Source organism: Neovison vison, chromosome 1 (assembly GCF_020171115.1).
Source record: "Neovison vison isolate M4711 chromosome 1, ASM_NN_V1, whole genome shotgun sequence".
NCBI classification, from domain to species: Eukaryota; Metazoa; Chordata; class Mammalia; order Carnivora; family Mustelidae; genus Neogale; species Neogale vison.
Window position 1 is genome coordinate 251559498 of NC_058091.1, and position 19132 is coordinate 251578629.

Genomic DNA, 19132 nt, shown 5'->3' on the forward strand with positions numbered 1-19132 from the left:
TTAAATGATATAAGCCTGTTATAGCTAATGAAAGAAGTCCAAAAACTCTATTTTTGATCTGATTACAATCTAAAATTTTCTTTCTTTAATGGAAATGTGTGCATGCTAACAACTGAATTTCTAACACCCTGAGTTCACACATATGGGCAATAGGATATTTCCTAAAAATTATTACCCAGGAAAATAACCTTCTATTTCCATCTACTACTTAGTGATGCCTTCTTGGCCAATAAAAACCATGTCTGCAAACTCAAAAATTTAAGTTCAAATGTTTCTGCCTAGTTATAACTAAGCTGACTCTTTTCTGAGGTGTTATGGAGACAGGGCAATGGGATAAGAGTAGGTTAGTGGCTCACAGAGAAAGAAGAAGAAAGCAGGTAAGAGGTTTTAATCCCAGAAAAGAACCAAACACACACTTTACTCAATCTTATAAGCTCTTTTAATTTTCATCTGAAAAGAACATTTAAAATGAACTGATACGCATGTCCACACAAATGCAGAACAGCTTCTCAATATAGGATCTCTTAGACCTAAGGAATATATTCTGCGATTCTCTTATTTCTATGTATGTATGCATCCATGTTGCTAAGCATTACTAAAAGATTTGTTTTTAAAATCCCATATTTACATATGGTTTAATCCTATTTTAGAACTGACTAAAATAACATACCTTTTTAGAAAGGCCAAGATCCCCTTTCTTGGGCATAAATCCAGGGTCTAAGTCATTGGATTCGAGAAGTTTCTTAGTTGGTTTTCTCTGACGTTTACTTTCATAATTTCCTGAAATGCATGTATCTTTTCATTAGATGATTTAGAAACTAGGCATAAACTAATTTTTAAAAAATCTATATGCCATAGAAAAATGAGTCACCATATTTTTTGTTTTCCTCGTCATCTTCTGGTGAGGAGCAGAATATATCAGAATGTATTTATTTATTCTAAAGTATTAGTTAACATAAAAAAATAGGGAAACAATTCTCAATACATACACAAACTAATCTGAAAATGTTCTTATGTCTCTGTGTGTATGTATCATAAAAAGACTAAGGGGGAAATCAAAAGGGCAGAACTATCTTTATAATAATTAATTGGTAGTAAGGACCAAGGAGAAGTGAGGTGGAGTAGACCCTGAATTCCAGGCATGATAGAACCAGGATCAGAATTTTTATTCTGCTCCTAAATAAACAAAACACATTTACTTTGTAGGACTGTTTTCAAGAATTATATATAAGAGCCTAATAACAGAGTTTAGTACATGCTAAATTATGAAATAGTAACTATCTGTACTCTTTTTAGTCTTTCTGATTCTGTCTTACTTGACTAATAAACATGACTGGAATACTCTTTTTTAAATAAAAAAAATATCAACACAAGTTATTGTTGGGAATATAAAAAAAGTTATATGCAAAATTTTCTTTGGGTGACTATAATGTTTGAGAGTCAGAAGGTAAATTAGAGACAATATGTTTAGATTCAACTTACACCAGGTGACATGTATATAAAGAATAATAAAGTGAAAAGCAACTGGTAATTAACTTTATGGGAATATTTACATTTAGCTACTTACAATGTATCGGGTAAACTGCATTATGATGTCCATTTTATAAAAGAGGAAACAAGTTCAGAGGTTAAACAATTTCTTAAGTAATACAAAAACTGATAGAGCCAATTATCTGAAGCATTAAGTTTCATGTGTTTGTTAGTATGTAGTGCCCTTCCCGCAAACCTGCTAACCTGAGTGTTGCCTCACATGGTGGCTGATCAGCAATCATAACAAGTAAGAGTGGAGTAAGGAGAGTTGTTTTTAAAACATATCTTATGGACAGTGTCCCACTAATTCGTGATCTTTAACTATATTCATTCAGTTAGCTGACACTTTCAGGATTTCCCAGGATCAAAGTAGGTAACTTGCTGTACAGATTCACTATTGGCTTTTTATCACAAGATGCTAAAGTCATATCCACTTACATTCTGAGACCCCATTCCGATCTTACCTGGTGTTTTAACTAGCAATTCCTCAGACTCAAGGGCAGGCCGTGGAGAGACTTCCGGAGCCACAGGCACAGACAAGGTCAGCTGTGGCAACTCAGCATGTCCACCTCCAAGTTCTGACTGAGCCAAGGGCCCTTCCAAAAATGGAGCCTCCCTTTCAAGAACTGGAGGCTCTTCTTTGGTTGAAATCAAAGAATTCTCATCCACCTGCTTGTTCTGAGCACTAGATCGACATCGGGCTAAAAGGCTTTCCTCTTCACAGCGGGAACTTACCTGAAGGCAAAAAAATAAACGTAGAATCCATAGAACAAAGTTGCTAGAATTTCAGTTTCAAAAAGAAAAATGCACTTAAAAAATGAAATTCTGACGTGCTACAACACGGATGACTCTTGAAGATATCACTAAGTGAACTAAGTCATACACAAAAGGACAAATATTTTATGATTCTACATATATGAGGTTAACCTAGAATAATAAAATTCATAGAAACAGAAAATAGAATGGGGAAGCATGGGTGTCTCAGTTAGTTAAGCATCTGACTCTTGATTTTGGCTCAGGTTATGATCTCAGGGTCATGAGACCAAGCACCACACTGGGCTCTGTGCTAGGCATGGAGCATGCTTTAAGATTCTCTCCTGTACCCAACACGCATGTGTGCACGCAGTCACTCTCTCTCAAAAAAGAAAAAGAAAAAGAAGAGGAAGAAAGAGGAGGAGGAGGAAAAGAAAACAGAATAGTGGTTGCCAGAAGCTGAGGGGAGAGTAAACTGGGAGGTTACTTTTGTAATAGGTAGAGTTTTAGTTTGGGAACATGAAAAAATTCTAGAGATGATGGATGGTGGTGAGGGTTCACAACAATGCGAACATACTTAATGACAAAGAGCTGTACACCTAACAGTGTTTAAATTACAAATTTTGTTATGTATATTTTACATAATTTTAATTTTTTAAAATTAATTTTTTAAAAAGGGAAAAAATGCAGTTGAGATATACTAAAGCGGTAAAAGTGCATTAAGACCATATGATAACCCACCCCACCCACAAAAAGATTTTCTAATATGTCACCAATAAACCAGCTAATAATGAATTCCCAATGTTAAGTTAGTAAATTAAGGAAACAAGCATTTATGCTTCCTTTCATATATATCAAGACAATAAAGTGTTCAGTTAATGAAAGAGATTGCTAGCTAATAAAAGTAGAAGAAATAATAAAATCTGAAATTTTTATTTTGTAACCCTTAATGAAATTATTGATACAGGCAAGAAATCTTTGACTGATATTTTAAAAAAACCATTAGGGAAATGATAGAGAAAAAAGACATTCTTATGAAGCCAAAGTAATTATATACATACTGCTTCACTGTTGCTATTTTAAAGATTTTATTTATTGTGGGGCGCCTGGGTGGCTCAGTGGGTTAAGGACTCTGCCTTCGGCTCAGGTCATGATCTCAGGGTCCTGGGATCGAGCCCCGCATTGGGCTCTCTGGGGAGCCTGCTTCCCCCTCTCTCTCTCTGCCTGCCTCTCTGCCTACTTATGATCTCTGTCTGTAAATAAATAAATAAAATCTTAAAAAAAAAAAAGATTTTATTGATTTGATTGGATTTGATTTAGAGTCAGAGAGAGCCTGTGAGCAGGGGTAAGGGAGAGAGGCAAAAAATAAGACTTTGTGCTGAGCACAGTGCCCAATGTAGGGCTTGATCCCAGGATTCTGAGATCATAACCTGAGCTGAAACCAAGAGTCAGATGCTCAACCAACTGAGCCACCCACATATTACTTCTTGATCAAAGGGAGCAAAATGACTTAAAAGAAGGAAATCAGAACTATGGATAACTTCTAATGTCGTGCAATATACAACACAACAGCACCTATAATTTAATCTAGCTGAAACTGTTCAAACTGAATCCATCAAATTGTTAGTTATATTTTCCACATAACAAGAAGACAGAGAAGAGTTTAGTGAAATATATGAGGAAGCCATCATACAAATCTGGAAAGGGGATCCTGTAAAGGTATTATTCACATTAGTTAGATAGGGTCATGAAAAAGGGGGACTGTTCTAGATTTAAAGAAATTTTTAAAATGTAACAAACAGATATAATGTGCAGTCCTAAAATGAATAAAAAAAAAAAACCAAGTGTAAAGATTAGAGGGCAAGTGAGGAAATCTAAATCTGGATTTGTTGTTATTAGATGAGCTAATCTTATAAAATGCAATAAAGATAAATCATTTATGAAGGAAAATGTTCTGCTTTTTAGAGATACATATTATTTAAGGACAGAAGGTAAAATGTCTCTAATTTACTTTAAAATAAGTGACCCTAAAAAAAACTGAATTAAGGGGTGCCTAGCTGGCTCAGTTGCAACTATGTGCAAACTGCTGATCTCAGGGTCATGAGTTTGAGCCCAGGTTGGGTGTAGAGATTACTTAAATAAAAATTCAAAACAAAAGAACTGAATTAAAAACAAGGCATATAGGTATCAATAACCTATGCTTACAAAATTACAATCCTGTGGTGCTTTGGTGGTGCAGTCAGTTGAGTCTCTGTTTCTTGGTTTGGGCTCAGGTCATGATCTCAGGGTCATGAGATCAAGCCCCACATGGGGCTCCATGTCCAGCACGGAGTCTACTTCAGACTCTCTTTCCCTCTCCTTCAGGCCCTCCCCTCCATGCTCTTTCTCTCTCAAATAAGTAAATCTTAAAAAATAAAAATAAAATATTATCCCACCATATTTTATGTTCTATGATTTTAATATTTTGTCATAATAATATTCCTAAATCATTACTCTCTAAAAGCAAAGGGAGGAAAAAATTTATACACACACATACTACACGCAGTGCATAAAGTCATTTATACTTTCATGTATATTCTTAGTAGTGCCAAAAGCTGGAGGTAAAAAATGGAAAAAGCAAGATCCCAGATTAAGGAAATGACTGTCCCATGCAGACAAAATTAAAGGCAAAACTGCAATATCCTAAAAGTACTGATGAAAAGACTGTTGAAAATGTTGGAACATACCTTGTGCACCTGTTCCTGCACCTTCTTTTGTTTTTTCTTAGGAGCAAATATCTGATCATATTCTTCTGTATACTCCAGAAGCCACTTGCTTGGCTTCCTAAGGCGTTTCTTCTCTGACCGCACAGCTTAAAGAGGAGAAACGAGTTTGTATTAACCAAAATGTTAGAGGAGAGCCCTTTGCTTTCATGAAACCATCCCTGCACTCTCAAAGGTACAGAGATGGGAAATTCTCAAAATCACTCTGCTTAAGATCCAAGACACTAAAAGTGATTTCCTATGGTTTATCATATGCAGAAGCTGAGAGGGGAGACTGAGATCAACTTCTGTTGCTCTATACACATATACACAGACCATCTGAAGTTAAGGAAAAGGTTTAAAAAAAAAAAAAAAAAAGATTAAACTGAAACTAACTAGTGTCCCATAGTGACTGATAGAGCTAACATTAAAATACAGTCTAGGGGAGCCTGGGTGACTCAGTTGGTTAAGCACCTGCCTTGGGCCTAGTCATGATCCCAGGGTCCTGGGATTGAGCCCTGCATCAGGGTCCCTGCTCAGGGGGAGTCCGCTTCTCCCGCTTGCTCTGCCTACCACCACCCCCCCGCCGGGCCCCGCCTCATGTTCTCTCTCTCTCTCTCTAATAAATAAATAAAATCGGGCCACCTGGGCAGCTCAGTGGATTGAGCGTCTGCCTTAGGCTCAGGTCATTATCTCAAGGTCCTGGGATCAAGCCCCACATCTGGCTCTGCTCAGCGGGAAGCCTGCTTCCCCTCACCCCACTGACTGCCTCTCTGCCTACTTGTGATCTCTGTCAAATAAATAAAACCTTAATAAATAAATAAAATCTTTAATAAAGTCTAAATAAAGGAAATTCATAAAATATACCATAAATTATTTTAATAACATCTCTCTAGATTAGTAGAATACTAGACAGAATTCAGATAGAATATTTACCTAATCAGTACTACCATGTGAATTTCAAAAGCACTTTACACACACATCATATCATAGTTGTGATATGAGTTTTACATTAGAAAATTGAGGAATAGATCTTAACAGAATAATTAAAAAATATAATTATATGTATACCATTACCTCAATGACATAAAGAGTTTGTGGCATGTATGCCAAAGGCAGAAAATAAGATTAAAATACAGAGTTCAGGGGCGCCTGGGTGGCTCAGTCGTTAAGCATCTGCCTTTGGCTCAGGTCATGATCCCATGGTCTTAGGATTGAACCCTCCATCAGACTCTTTGCTCAGCGGGAAGCCTGCTTCTCCCTCTCCCACTCCCCCTTCTTGTGCGCCCTCTCTTACTATCTCTCTCTTCGTCAAATAAAAAAATACAGTCTTAAAAAAAAAATACAGAGTTCAGGGTATCTTTTGAGAAAAAAAAACTGTCATCTTTTATGGTCAAATTTCAAAGTATCATACCATTTTTCTTTGAGTTAATTGTAAAATAAATACCTACTATAATTTCCCAATAAAACTTTGTCCAGTTTAACATGCTATACTCATTTTATAAGGTCTTTGGGAGCAAAACATAATGTATACAGAATGTGATCTCTGTCAAATGTAGGATACAGTCTCCTCAGGAGACAATAAGTACTTCATGAGACAATGACCTCAGAGGAAACTATTTCTGCCTCAGCTGAATGAGGAATACTAGTGTTCTTTCAAAGAAATGCGTAAGTTGTGAACAAAAGGAAATGGTCAAATCACAGGCACAGTAAACTTGGCAAAGGCTTTTACTATGGAAAAAAGCCATAGAACTTTGTTAGGATGAGATATGAAAAATAATTTTTTTCTAACCACTGTAATTTCGTAGTAATAAATAGTAGTAATATATCACTTAGTTTAACTATTTAAATCTAATATAAAAGAAGCTGAAAACATATTCACCTAAAAACCTTGACATTGGTTTTTAAAGCAGCTTTATTCATAATTATCAAAACTTGAAAGCCACCAAGACACAGGAATTGATAAACTGTGGTATGTACAGACAAGAGAATATTATTCAACACTATAAAGATATGAGGTATAAAACCATGAAAAGACATGGAGAACACTTAAATGTATTATTACCAGGTGAAATAAGCCAATGTGAAAAGGATATATAAATACTGTATGATTACATATATACATTCCGGAAAAGGCAAAATTATGAAGACAATAAAAGGTAGTTACCAGGTGGTAAAGTCGGAGGGCATGCACATGGAGGGGAAAAGGTCTAGATACGCAGAACACAGAGGATTTTTACGGCAGTGAAAATACTCTGTATGATACCATAATCATGAATACATGTCATTATATATTTGTCCAAAGCCAAAGCATATACAACACTAAGAATGAACCCTAAGGTAAACTGTGAACTTTGGGTGATTACAATGTGCCAATGTAGATGCATCAATTTTAACAAATGTACCACTCCAGCAGTGGACACTGGTAACAGGGAAGGTTGTGCATGTGTGTGGACAGGGTATACAGAAAAACTCTGTGCCTTCTCCTCAATTTTGCTACACACCTAAAACTGCTCTAAAAAAAATAAAGTATTAATAAAAAATAGAAAGTTAATGGTAGAGGCTAAAATAGTTATCAAAATTATATACCTACAGAAGAGCTCCCAATATAATTACGGGGCTTGTTAAACCCTTTAAGCAGCTGCCTTCGGCTCAGGTCATGATCCCAGCGTCCTGGGATCGAGTCCCACATCGGGCTCCTTGCTGGGCAGGGAGCCTGCTTCTCCCTCTGCCTCTGCCTGCCGCTCTGTCTGCCTGTGCTCGCTCTCTCTCCCTCTCTGACAAATAAATAAATAAAATCTTAAAAAAAAAAACAAAAAAACAAAAAAACCCTTCAACCAATGCAATTTTCCTAACTGCTCAGTTTTAGACGATACACCTGTAAGTGAACCAAGCTGGTGAGTTTTTCCCAAGTATTTCAAAAGAAGTTAAAACCACCCGCCAAACAATGACTTAAAAAGTTCCCCTAAGGGGCGCCTTCGAGGCTCAGTGGGTTAAAGCCTCTACTTTCCGCTCAGGTCATGATCCCAGGGTCCTGGGATTGAGCTCCACATCGGGCTCTCTGCTCAGCAAGGAACCTGCTTTCCTTCCTCTCTCTTTGCCTGCCTCTCTGCCTACTTGTGATCTCTGTCAAATAAATTTAAAAAAAAAAAAAATTTTTTTTTAATGTTCCCCTCAAATAATAATGTTTTAAAAAATCTCTCTTGAGGGTGCCTGGGTGGCTCAGCGGGTTAAGCCGCTGCCTTCGGCTCAAGTCATGATCCCAGGGTCCTAGGATCGAGTCCCGCATCGGGCTCCTTGCTCAGCAGGGAGCCTGCTTCTCTCTCTGCTTCTCCGTGCCACTTTGCCTGCTTGTGCTCTCTCTCTCTCTCTGTGCCACTTTGCCTGCTTGTGCTCTCTCTCTCTCTCTGACAAATAAATAAATAAAATCTTAAAAAAAAAAAATCTCTTGGAGAAAAGAAATAAGCTAAAATACATTCTGAAATAAGTATATATGTATCTGTGCCTGTGACAGTTAATGGTTAGCAATTTTATGCTCTGAGGCAAATAGATTATGCCTTTAATAAAGCCCTATTAGATATCATCTAAATTTTTAAACACAGAGGCTTAACCCACTAAGCCACCCAGGTGCCCACCAATGACATTCTTTTTACATTTTTTTTTTAAGATTTTATTTATTTGACAGACAGAGATCACAAGTAGGCAGAGAGGCAGGCAGAGAGAGAGAGAGGAGGAAGCAGGCTCCCTGCTGTCCAGAGAGCCTGCTGTAGGGCTGGATCCCTGGACCCTGGGATCTCGACCTGAGCCAAAGGCAGAGGATTTAACCCACTGAGCCACCCAGGTGCCCCCACCAATGACATTTTTAAACACAAATAAGACCAAAGAAATTATACAGAATAACATGGGTTTACTATGTGCATGTAAGTCACAGTTTAGCCATTTAACATTCATTAATTTCTAATCTTTACTTCAAGGTAAGTGACATCATCATTTTATAAAAAATGTAACTGAGAGGTGCCTGGCTGGCTCAGTCAGTACAGCATGCGACTCTTGATCTCAGGGTTCTAAGCTTTATCCCCACATTGGGTGTAGACATTACTTTAAAAAATGAATTTCTTAAAAAAAAGTAACAGGCTTGAAGAAGAAAGTGCCTTGCCTAAGCCCACTCAAGTTAGTCCATTACTTAAGTGGCAAGGCCATGATTCCAATCAAAAACTCTCTATGCTTCAAAACCACTGGGTTCTTTTTACTAAAACAGATCCCTATGCTATCACATCATCATATCCCTTATCCTACCCCACCCCACACAGCCACATCCATCACTACCTCCCCACATTAATTAGACCTCAGTCCCAGATAGGTTATATTCTGTCTTCTCAGAAGGTTCCATGGGTTAATCTGTCCCCTCCATTTCTTCTGAAGCTACTGTCCCCATTCTGTCTCTGGGTTTACTTCTCTTACCAAGTAAGTTCTCAGACTAAATTTTAGTCCTTTAGTTCTTTACTTCCTTAAGATCCACAAGAAAATCAACGAAGAGCCACAAAAGATTGAAAATTTAATGTAAAAACTGTATCTGACATACTACTAGGTTCCTACACAAGTACATACATACATTGCAGGCAACCCTCTTGGGTCCCCTCCCTCCTTGGGAGCTTTATACTATCACTTTGCTTTGCTGCTCACCAAAAAAAAGAAAAGAAACAAACAAACAAAAAACCACAAAAGTACATGCATTTCTCCTCACCAACACTGTATCAAGCAATCCTTTAAAGGTTTAGGGTTTGGCAAACTACCAGTGGGACTATTTTAGTAAATAAAATTTTACTGGAATACAACCATGCTCATTTATTTACCAATGGCTTATGTCTGCTTTTGTGTCACAAAGAGTTAAGAGTTAACAGAAGACAGTATGGCTTACAAAGCTTAAAATACTATTTGTCCTTTTAAGAAAAAGATTACCAATTCCCCCTCTTAAATGTATAATAGGGTAACACAGTGTAAATGAAAACACCCTCGTCACAACTGAATGACTTAAAACCCAGTCTCCAGCTGTTCCTGAGTTTCCGTTTTCTTGCCCTCTTCAACTACACCTACTCCTGAAACTCCCTACTCCCACCTATGTTCTCACCTAAACTAGAATGCTCATCCACTAAAACTACTTTTGAGTTGAAAGAACCCAGAGAACTCACCATATCCAATTACTCTATAAATGGCCAAAAGGAAGTAGCTTGCCAAATTAACATAAACAGAGTATCAAGAATGAAAGGGGAACATGACCTTTTGGATACTAAAGGGAAATATTAAAAGGTGGAAAATAACAAAAGCTAATGGAGAGATGAATAAATCATGCAAACCTCAATACATGGCACAGAGCAAGAGCCAAAATATGACCATGTTTAAATTTCTTGGCAAATACACATCAACTCCTAGCACAGAGCCAAGACCTACTGTAAAGAATGGATACGAATTACTCATATAGGAAAGTTTAGCAGTATCTTTTTAGACGGCAGAGTGTGTACATACCAGTTAAAATAATAAAATATCCAAAAAGTTAAATCAACCCCAGCTGTTCCCCAACTGAAGAACAGGTACATAAAGTGTGGTTTTCTGTGCCCTGAATACTATCCAGCAATAAAAAACAAAATATTGATATATGCTAGAATATGGATAAATCACAAAACCAGAAACATTGTGCTAAATGAAAAGAGCAAGACACAAAACGTCATATACTGTATGATTCCATTAATATGACATGTCCAGAAAAGGCTAATGGGAGTGGGGGTAGTGGTGGATTAGTGGTTGCTGGGCTGAGAGTACAAACAGACCAACTATAAATGGGACAGAAGAATCTTACTGGATAGAAGAAATGTTCTAAAACTCATTTATGGGGATGGTTGTACAACTCAACAAATTCACTAAAAATCACCTCCTTATGCACTTAAAATGTATGAAACTTGGGACGCCTGGGTGGCTCAGTCGGTTAAGCCACAGCCTTCAGCTCATGTCATGATATCAGGGTCCTGGGATCAAGTCCCAGGTCGAGCTCCTCGCTCAGCAGGGAGCCTGCTTCTCTCTCTGCCTCTGCCTGCCACTCTGCCTGCTTGTGCTCTCTCTCTGTGACAAATAAATAAAATCTTTCAAAAAATAAATAAAATAAAATTTATGAACCTTATGGTATATAAAGTTGACTATATAAGTATATTGAATAAAGTTTATTTTTTTAAGTTGTCTTTTTTTTTTTTAAAGATTTTGTTTATTTATTTGACAGACAGAGATCACAAGGAGGCAGAGAGGCAGGCAGAGAGAGAGAGGAGGAAGCAGGCTCCCTGCTAAGCAGAGAGCCCGATGGCGGGGCTCGATTCCAGGACACTGGGATCATGACCCGAGCCGAAGGCAGAGACTTTAACCCACTGAGCCACACACATGCCCCAAAAGTTAAGTCTTTTTAAGACTAATTAGAAAACTTTCTTTTTCTCCTCAAAATGGTGAATTTTCCTAAAGGACTATAGTACTAACATCAATATCACTCCTCACTACACATTATCAGCTCTTGTCATACTTTCCTAAGTCTGAAATTTCAGAAGCAAGATGTTAAAGGAAGGGGGTAAAAAAAGCAAAAATCCAAACATCTCTTCATAATAATAGTTAAGTTACTGAGTCCAACCTCCTCTGAAAACAAATAAAATGCTGTATAAAATTTTTTTTATGTTTTATTTATTTATTTGACAGAGAGGGAACACAAGCAAGCAGGGGGAGTGGGAGAGGGAGAAGCAGGCTTCCCGCTGAGCAGGGAGCCTGACGTGGGGCTGGATCCCAGCAACCTGGGATCATGACCTGAGCCAAAGGCAGAAGCTTAACAACCTAGCCACCCAAAAGCCCCTGTATAAAGTGTTTTAAAAATTTGTCAGCAAAGCACTGACAAGACTGTTTAGAACTACAAACCAAACACAAAGGAAAAGCGTAGAGAAATAAATATAGCACTGAAATGGATTTTGTCCTGAAGGCTTTTTTGTGATCCTACTGAAGTGTAAGGATCAAAAATGAATAAAATTTTTAAAAAAACAGTAAAATACTTAGGAATAAACTGAATAAAAGCAGCATAAGATTTATACACAGAAAACTACAAAACATCATTGAAATAAATGAAACACAACTTAATTAATGAAAGCCATTCCTTGTGTACAGTTTAGAATAAACTTAATATTGTTAACTATGGCAATACAGCCCAAAACTGACATACAGATCCAGTACAACCCTCATCAAAATCCCAGCTGGAATTTTTGCAGCAATTAACACACTGTTCCTAAAAACTAAAATGGAAATGCAAAAGAACCAGAAAAGCCAAACAATCTTAGAAACAAAGTTGAAGGACTCAATACTTTCCAATTTCAAAATTATAATAATTACAATACAAACAGTGTAATTAAGACTTTGTGGCAGTGACATAAAGACAAGACATATATATACATACGAAAAGAAAGGAGTTGAAGGCTGAAATGAATCATCACATTTATGGTCAAATGATTTTCAGCTAAGATACCAAGACCATTCAATGGAAAAATAATACACTTTTTAACATAAATGGTGCTGAGACAACTGTAATAGGCAATGGTTACTCAGACATGACACCAAAAGCACAAGCAACCAAAGAAAACACAAACTAGACTTCATCCAAATTAAAACCACTTGCGCTTCAAAATATGTAATCAAAAATGTAAATGATAAACCCATTAAATGGAAGAAAATATTTACAATTCATATCCAATAATACTTAGATCCACATGAAGTAAAGAATTCTTAGAATTAAATAATAAAGACAAACAGTCCAATCAAAAAATAGGCAAAGGATCTAGACAGATGCTTCTGCAAAAGATTTAAGTAAGACTGCTAAATACATGAAGAGATGCTTAATATTAACAGCCAGCAGGGAAATGCAAATCAAAGCACAATAATGAAATACCTCATGACACTACTAGGACAGCTATTTAAAATAGGGTGAGTAAAGAGGTAGAGAAACTGGAACCCTTATATATTGCAAATAGGAATGTTAAATGTCAAAAGATCTTTGGCAAAACATTCTGACAGTTGTTCAAAAGCTTTACATACATAATTACAAAATGACCCAGCAATTCAGCTTCTAAATATATAAACAGTAGAAATGAAAATATAGCCATACAAACCATCGCACACAAATGTTCAAATAATACCATTATTCATAAAGGCCAAAATGTGGAAACAACCCAAATATCTATCAGTTGATGAAATAATAAAAAATGGTTTGTTCATACAATGGAGTATTATTTGGCATTAAAAAGACATGAAACAGGGTTGGCCTTGGTGGCATAGTTGGTTAAGTGTCCAACTCTTAGTTGTGGCTCGGGTTGTAATTTCAGGGTTGTGGAATGGAGCCCTGTGCCAGGCTCTGCACTCTGCCCAAGTCTCTTTGGATTTTCTCTCTCCCTCTGCCCCTCTTGCTTCTGCACATATGTGCTCTATCTCTAAAAATAAATAAATAAATCTTAAAAGAAAAGGAAAAAAAAAAGGACATGAGGAAAGAGTAGTAATGGTAAGATGGCAGAACTGGAGCCCCTACAGGAGTACTCTAGAAACCAGTTAGGAGGCTGCAGACAAGTTCAAAAGAAAAGAACTATAGCATTAAAACGGGTTAAAAAAGAGCCAGTTCACTTTATCTGAGACTGCCACTCCCAATGCAGGCAAAGCTCTCCTTATGGTTGGGGGAAGTGAGGGAGGTGGGAATGGGGAGCTTGTGTCCAACACACCAGCTTTTCAAAGGGCTGCCCAAGAGACCAGACTGTTTAACAGGACTGGGACCACAAACAGAACCCACATAGTTTGGATTCATGAGGGCTGCTGAAGTCAAGGCAGAGAATGGGCAGCATGCTGAGGAACCAGATGGCTGCCATGAGGCAAAGGCCAGCACAGTTTGATGAGATCAGGAGAAGGTACTAAATTTATAATCAAGGTTAAAGACTGGAGCCAGCATTTGGCAATCTGGATTCCTGAAGAATTGCGCAGGGGGCTAGTTAGCATCTGTCTTGCCTGCTTTTGAGAGCAAATGGGGAACCAGTACTCTTTGAATACCTGGGAGCCACTAAGAGGGAAAAGTTGCAGTGACACAAGTAAACCTTCAGTACTGCAGAAAAACACTAGAGGGAGCAAGATTACAAGCCCCCCAAAAAGAAACAGAACTCCCTAATTAGGAAATTACACATACAAGCCCAGAGAAGCCCACCATTCAGAGGTCTCCAGAATATCCAATTGGTTGATTGGTGAAATGTCCAGAGACAATCCCTAAAGACTAAAAGTGGTTCTTATTCAAATGCATAAAACTTGGGGGGGGGGGAGCGGAATGGATCACCAAGTACACAAGAAACAGGGAAACGTGGCCCTAATCAAAGGGTCCAAACAAATCTCCAGGAGCGCCTGGGTGCCTTAGGTAGTTAAGCATGCAACTGTGGATTTTGGCCCAGGTCACTATCTCAGGGTTGTGAGATCAAGCTCCCATGCCCAGCATGGAGCCTACTTAATAATCTCTCTCTCTCTCTCTCTCTCTCTCTCTCTCCCTTTCCCTCAGCACCCCAACCCAGCTCTCTCTTTAAAAACAAATAGGGACATCTGGGTGGCTCAGTGGGTTAAAGCCTCTGCCTTCGGCTCAGGTCGTGATCTCAGGGTCCAGGGTCCTGGGATCGAGCCCCGCATCGGGCTCTCTGCTCAGCAGGGAGCCTGCTTCCCGCCCCCCTCCCTGCCTGCCTCTTTGCCTACTTGTGATCTCTGTCAAATTAATACATTAATTAATTAATTAATTTAAATAAATAAATAAATAAATAAATAAATAAACAAAAACCATCCACACAGTTTGGAAGATAACAAATATAAGTATATGTGCATACAACATCAGAGCACCCAAATATATGAAGCAAACACTGACAGAATTGACAGGAGTTTGAAACAGTCAAACAAGAATAGTGGAGTATAATACCTGGCTTTCAATAATGGGTATAACAACTAGATAGATAATCAATAAAAAATTGGAAAATCTGAACATCACTATTTATCAAATGAATCTAACAGACATATACAGAACACTCACTCCACCTTATAGCAGCAAAATACACACTCTTCTTAAGCACACATGAACTGTTTTCCAGGATAAATCATGAAAAACCACAAATCAAGTCTTAGAAATATAAGAAAACTGAAATCAGACCATATATCTTTTCTAATCACAATGGGCTGGAACTCTAGCAGTTGGAAAACTGGAAAATCCACAAATGTATGAAAATCAACATACTCCTGAACAACCAATGTTGTCAGAGAAGTCCCATGAAAAAAATCAGAAAATATCTTGAGACAAATATGAAAATCCTATATACCTCAACTTAGGATATCCATTAAAGGAAGTACTAAGAAAGAAGTTTACAGCAGGAAGCATCTACATTTAAAAAAAAGATTTCAGGGCACCTGGGCAGCTTAGTCATTTATGCATCTGCCTTGGGCTCAGGTCATGAGTCTGGGATTGAAGCCCACATGAGGTTCCCTGCTCAGCACAGAGACTGCTTCTCTCTCTCCTCTCACACCTGCTTGTGTTCTCTCTTATCATAAAAAAAAATCTCAAATCAATAACCTTATTTTTATACTTCAAGGAATAAGAATAAACCAAAACCAGAGTTAGCACAAAGGAAATAATAAATATTAGAGCAGAAGTAAACAGAAAATTAAAAATATCAAGACTAAGCACTGATTTTTTTAATGATCAATAAAAATGGAAAGTCCTTAGATACATTAACTAAGGAAAAAAAGACACCAATAACTAAAACCAGAAATTAAAGTCATTTCGACCGATACCACAGAAGCAAAAGAATTATAAAATACTACTATGAACAACTGCATGCAACAAACTGAATAACCTAGAAATTTCTAGAAACATGCCATCTACCAAGACTGAATCATGAAGAAATACAAAATCTGAATTAGTAAGGAGATTAAATCAATGATCAAAAGCCTCTGAAACAAAAAAAGACCAGGATGAGATAGCTTCACTGGAGAAATCTACCAAGCATCTAAAAATTAATTAATGCCAAACCTTTTCAAACGCTTCCAAAAAACTGAGGACAGAACATTTCCAAACTCATTTTATGACGTGAGCATTGCTCTCATACCAACGACAGAAAATATACTTTAAAAAAAAAAAAAGTAAACCAATATTCCTTATGAAAATTGCTGCAAAAATTCTCAACAAATATTAGCAAACTGAATTCAATACACCATGACCAAGTGGGATTCACCCCAGGAATGGAAAGATGATTTAACATATAAAAAAGTTAATGTAATACAAATGTTACCAAAATGAAGAAAATCACATGACTATCTCAAGTGATGCAGACAAGGCTTGACAAAATTCAACTTTTTTTTTTCTTTAAAGATTTATTTATTTTGGAGAGAGGGAGAGCAAGAGAGCACATATGCACACGATTGGGGAGGGGAGGGGCAAAAGGAGAGAATCTTTAAGCAGACTCCCGGCTGTGCACAAAGCCCAATGACAGTGCTCCATCTCACAACCCAGGAGATCATAACCTCAGCCAAAACAAGAGTTGGACACTTAACCCACTGAACCACTCAGGTGTCCCTCAACATTTTTTAAAGTAAGGTCTAGGCCCAACATGTGGCTTGAACTCATGACCTTCAGATTAAAAAAATCACATGTTCTATGAACTGAGACAGCCAGGCACTTTCTATCAATATCCCAACAGCATTTTTTGCAGAAACAGGAAAAAAAAAATCCTAAAATTCACATGGAATCTTAATGAACACTAAATAGCCAAAAATAATCTTGGCAAAGAACAAATACATCCTTTCTTCAAAATATATTATAAAGCTACATTTCAATATGATATTGCCATAATGAGAGACGTATAGGTCAATAGAACAAATGGAGAACGCAAAAATAAACCCTAAGTGTATGATCAAATTATCTTTGACCAATATGCTAAGACTACACAATGGGGAAAGGATGGTCTCATCAATAAATGGTGCTTGGAAAAGTAGATATCCACATGCAAAAAAGAAAGATGGATCCTTATCTTACACCATATACAAAAACTAACTCAAAATGGATCAAAGACCTAAATCTAAGATCTGAAACTATAGCACTCCAAAAAAAAGCAAGGGAAAAAAACTGATTCATGACTGGAATGAAAGCAATGATTTACTTGATAACAAGTAAAAGCACAGATCACAAAAGCAAAAATAGACAAACTGGACTGCATCAAACTTAAAACTTTCTGCACAGCAAAGTAAACAATTAACATAGTGAAAAGAAATCAACCTACAAAATGAAAGAAAATATCCGCAAACCATTTACCAAATAAGGGGGAAAAAGAAAGAAAAAAGGAGGGAACATAGGAAGGGAGGGAAAGGAGGAGGGAGAGAGAAAGCCTACAACTCAGTAAAGCAAGCCGATTCAAAAATGGTCAAAGCACCTGGAGAGACCTTTTTTTTTTTAATTAAGATTTTTTTTAATTTTTTTAAATTTGAGAGAGATCACAAGGAGGCAGAGAGGCAAGCAGAGAGAGAGGGGGAAGCAGGCTCCCCAGGGAGCAGAGAGCCCAATGTGGGGCTTGATGTCAGGACCCCAGGATCATGACCCGAGCCAAAGGCAGAGGCTTAACCCACTGAGCCACCGAGGCACCCCGATTTCTTCAAAGAAGATACACAAATGGCCAACAAGCATATGAAGAGATCCTCAACATCACTAATCATTGGGGAAATGAAAATCAAAACCACAATGAGCTATCATCTTACACCTGTTAGGATGGCCACTATTTAAAAATAAATAAATAGGGCGCCTGGGTGGCTCAGTGGGTTAAGCCGCTGCCTTCGGCTCAGGTCATGATCTCAGGGTCCTGGGATCGAGTCCTGCATCGGGCTCTCTGCTCAGCAGGGAGCCTGCTTCCTCCTCTCTCTCTCTCTCTCTCTCTGCCTGCTTGTGATCTCTCTCTGTCAAATAAATAAATAAAATCTTTAATAAATAAATAAATAAGTGCTGGTGAGGATGTGAAGAAATTTAAACACTAAAAGTGCACTGTTGGAAAAAAAAAAAAAGTGCACTGTTGGTAGGATTATAAAATGTGTACCCACTATGGAAAACAGTATGGAGTTTCCTCAAAATACTAAAAACAGAATTATATGATCACTTCCAATTCTGGCATACATCTAAAAGAATTGAAAATGTGATCCCAAACAGAGATTTTCACACCCATATTCAGTACAGTTTTATTCACAATAGCCAAGAGAGAAGCAACTTAAATGTCCAATCCTAAATGTCTGCTGACAGATGAATAGAAAAAAAAATATGGTTTACACATACAATGAACTATTATTCAGCTTCAAGAGAAACAGAAATCGTGTCATATGCTAAAACATGAATGAACCCTGAAGATATTAGGCTAAATAAAATAATTCAATCTCAAAAAGACAAATAGTACATGATTCCACTTACATGAGATATATAAAGTAATCCAACTTATAAAAACAGAAAGAGAATGGTGGTTGCCAGGGGGTGGGGAAAAGTAAAAAACTGTTGTTCATTTGAGTATGGTTTCAGACTTGGAAGATGAAAAAGCTCTAAAGATCTACTCTTCAATAATGTGCATACAGTAATACTGTATACAGTTTAAAGTTGTTCAGAAGGTAAATTTATGTATTTTTTACTATTATAAAAATAAAGCATTGCTACATGCTAACTTAAAGAACCAAACACCAAAGTACTACATATTGTATGATTCTATTAACATGAAATGTGTAGAACAGGAAAACCTACAGGTTGGGAAGAAATGAGGGAGGTTAATAAAGGGTACTATGCTTCTTTCCTGGGTGATGCAAATACCCCAAAATTGATTATGTTGATGACTGTAGAAGTCTGTGAACATAATAAAAATCACTGAGGTATAAACTTTAAAATGATAGATATTTCATGGTATTGATTTGTATCTCAATAAAGCTGTTAAAAAAAAATCTACTACAGTGGGCAACTTCAAGAGTCTTGTGTTTAAGGATAGCTTTACCCTCAACTACTATACTGTAGGGGC

The 19132-nt window shown here is 37.3% G+C and overlaps 1 protein-coding gene across 5 annotated transcripts in view; it reads right to left on the reverse strand.

Moving 5' to 3' along the window:
- The window catches only part of NSD1 (nuclear receptor binding SET domain protein 1), a 148469-nt gene that overhangs the window by 42145 nt on the left and 87192 nt on the right, over positions 1-19132 (reverse strand). For all 5 annotated transcript variants that reach the window (XM_044228692.1, XM_044228683.1, XM_044228702.1 and 2 more), the window contains exons 6-8: positions 5010-5134; positions 1995-2265; positions 671-780 (exon numbers count right to left, since the gene is read on the reverse strand). In XM_044228692.1, the coding sequence (XP_044084627.1) occupies positions 671-780; positions 1995-2265; positions 5010-5134 (506 nt within the window). The remainder of the gene's footprint in view (positions 1-670; positions 781-1994; positions 2266-5009; positions 5135-19132) is intronic.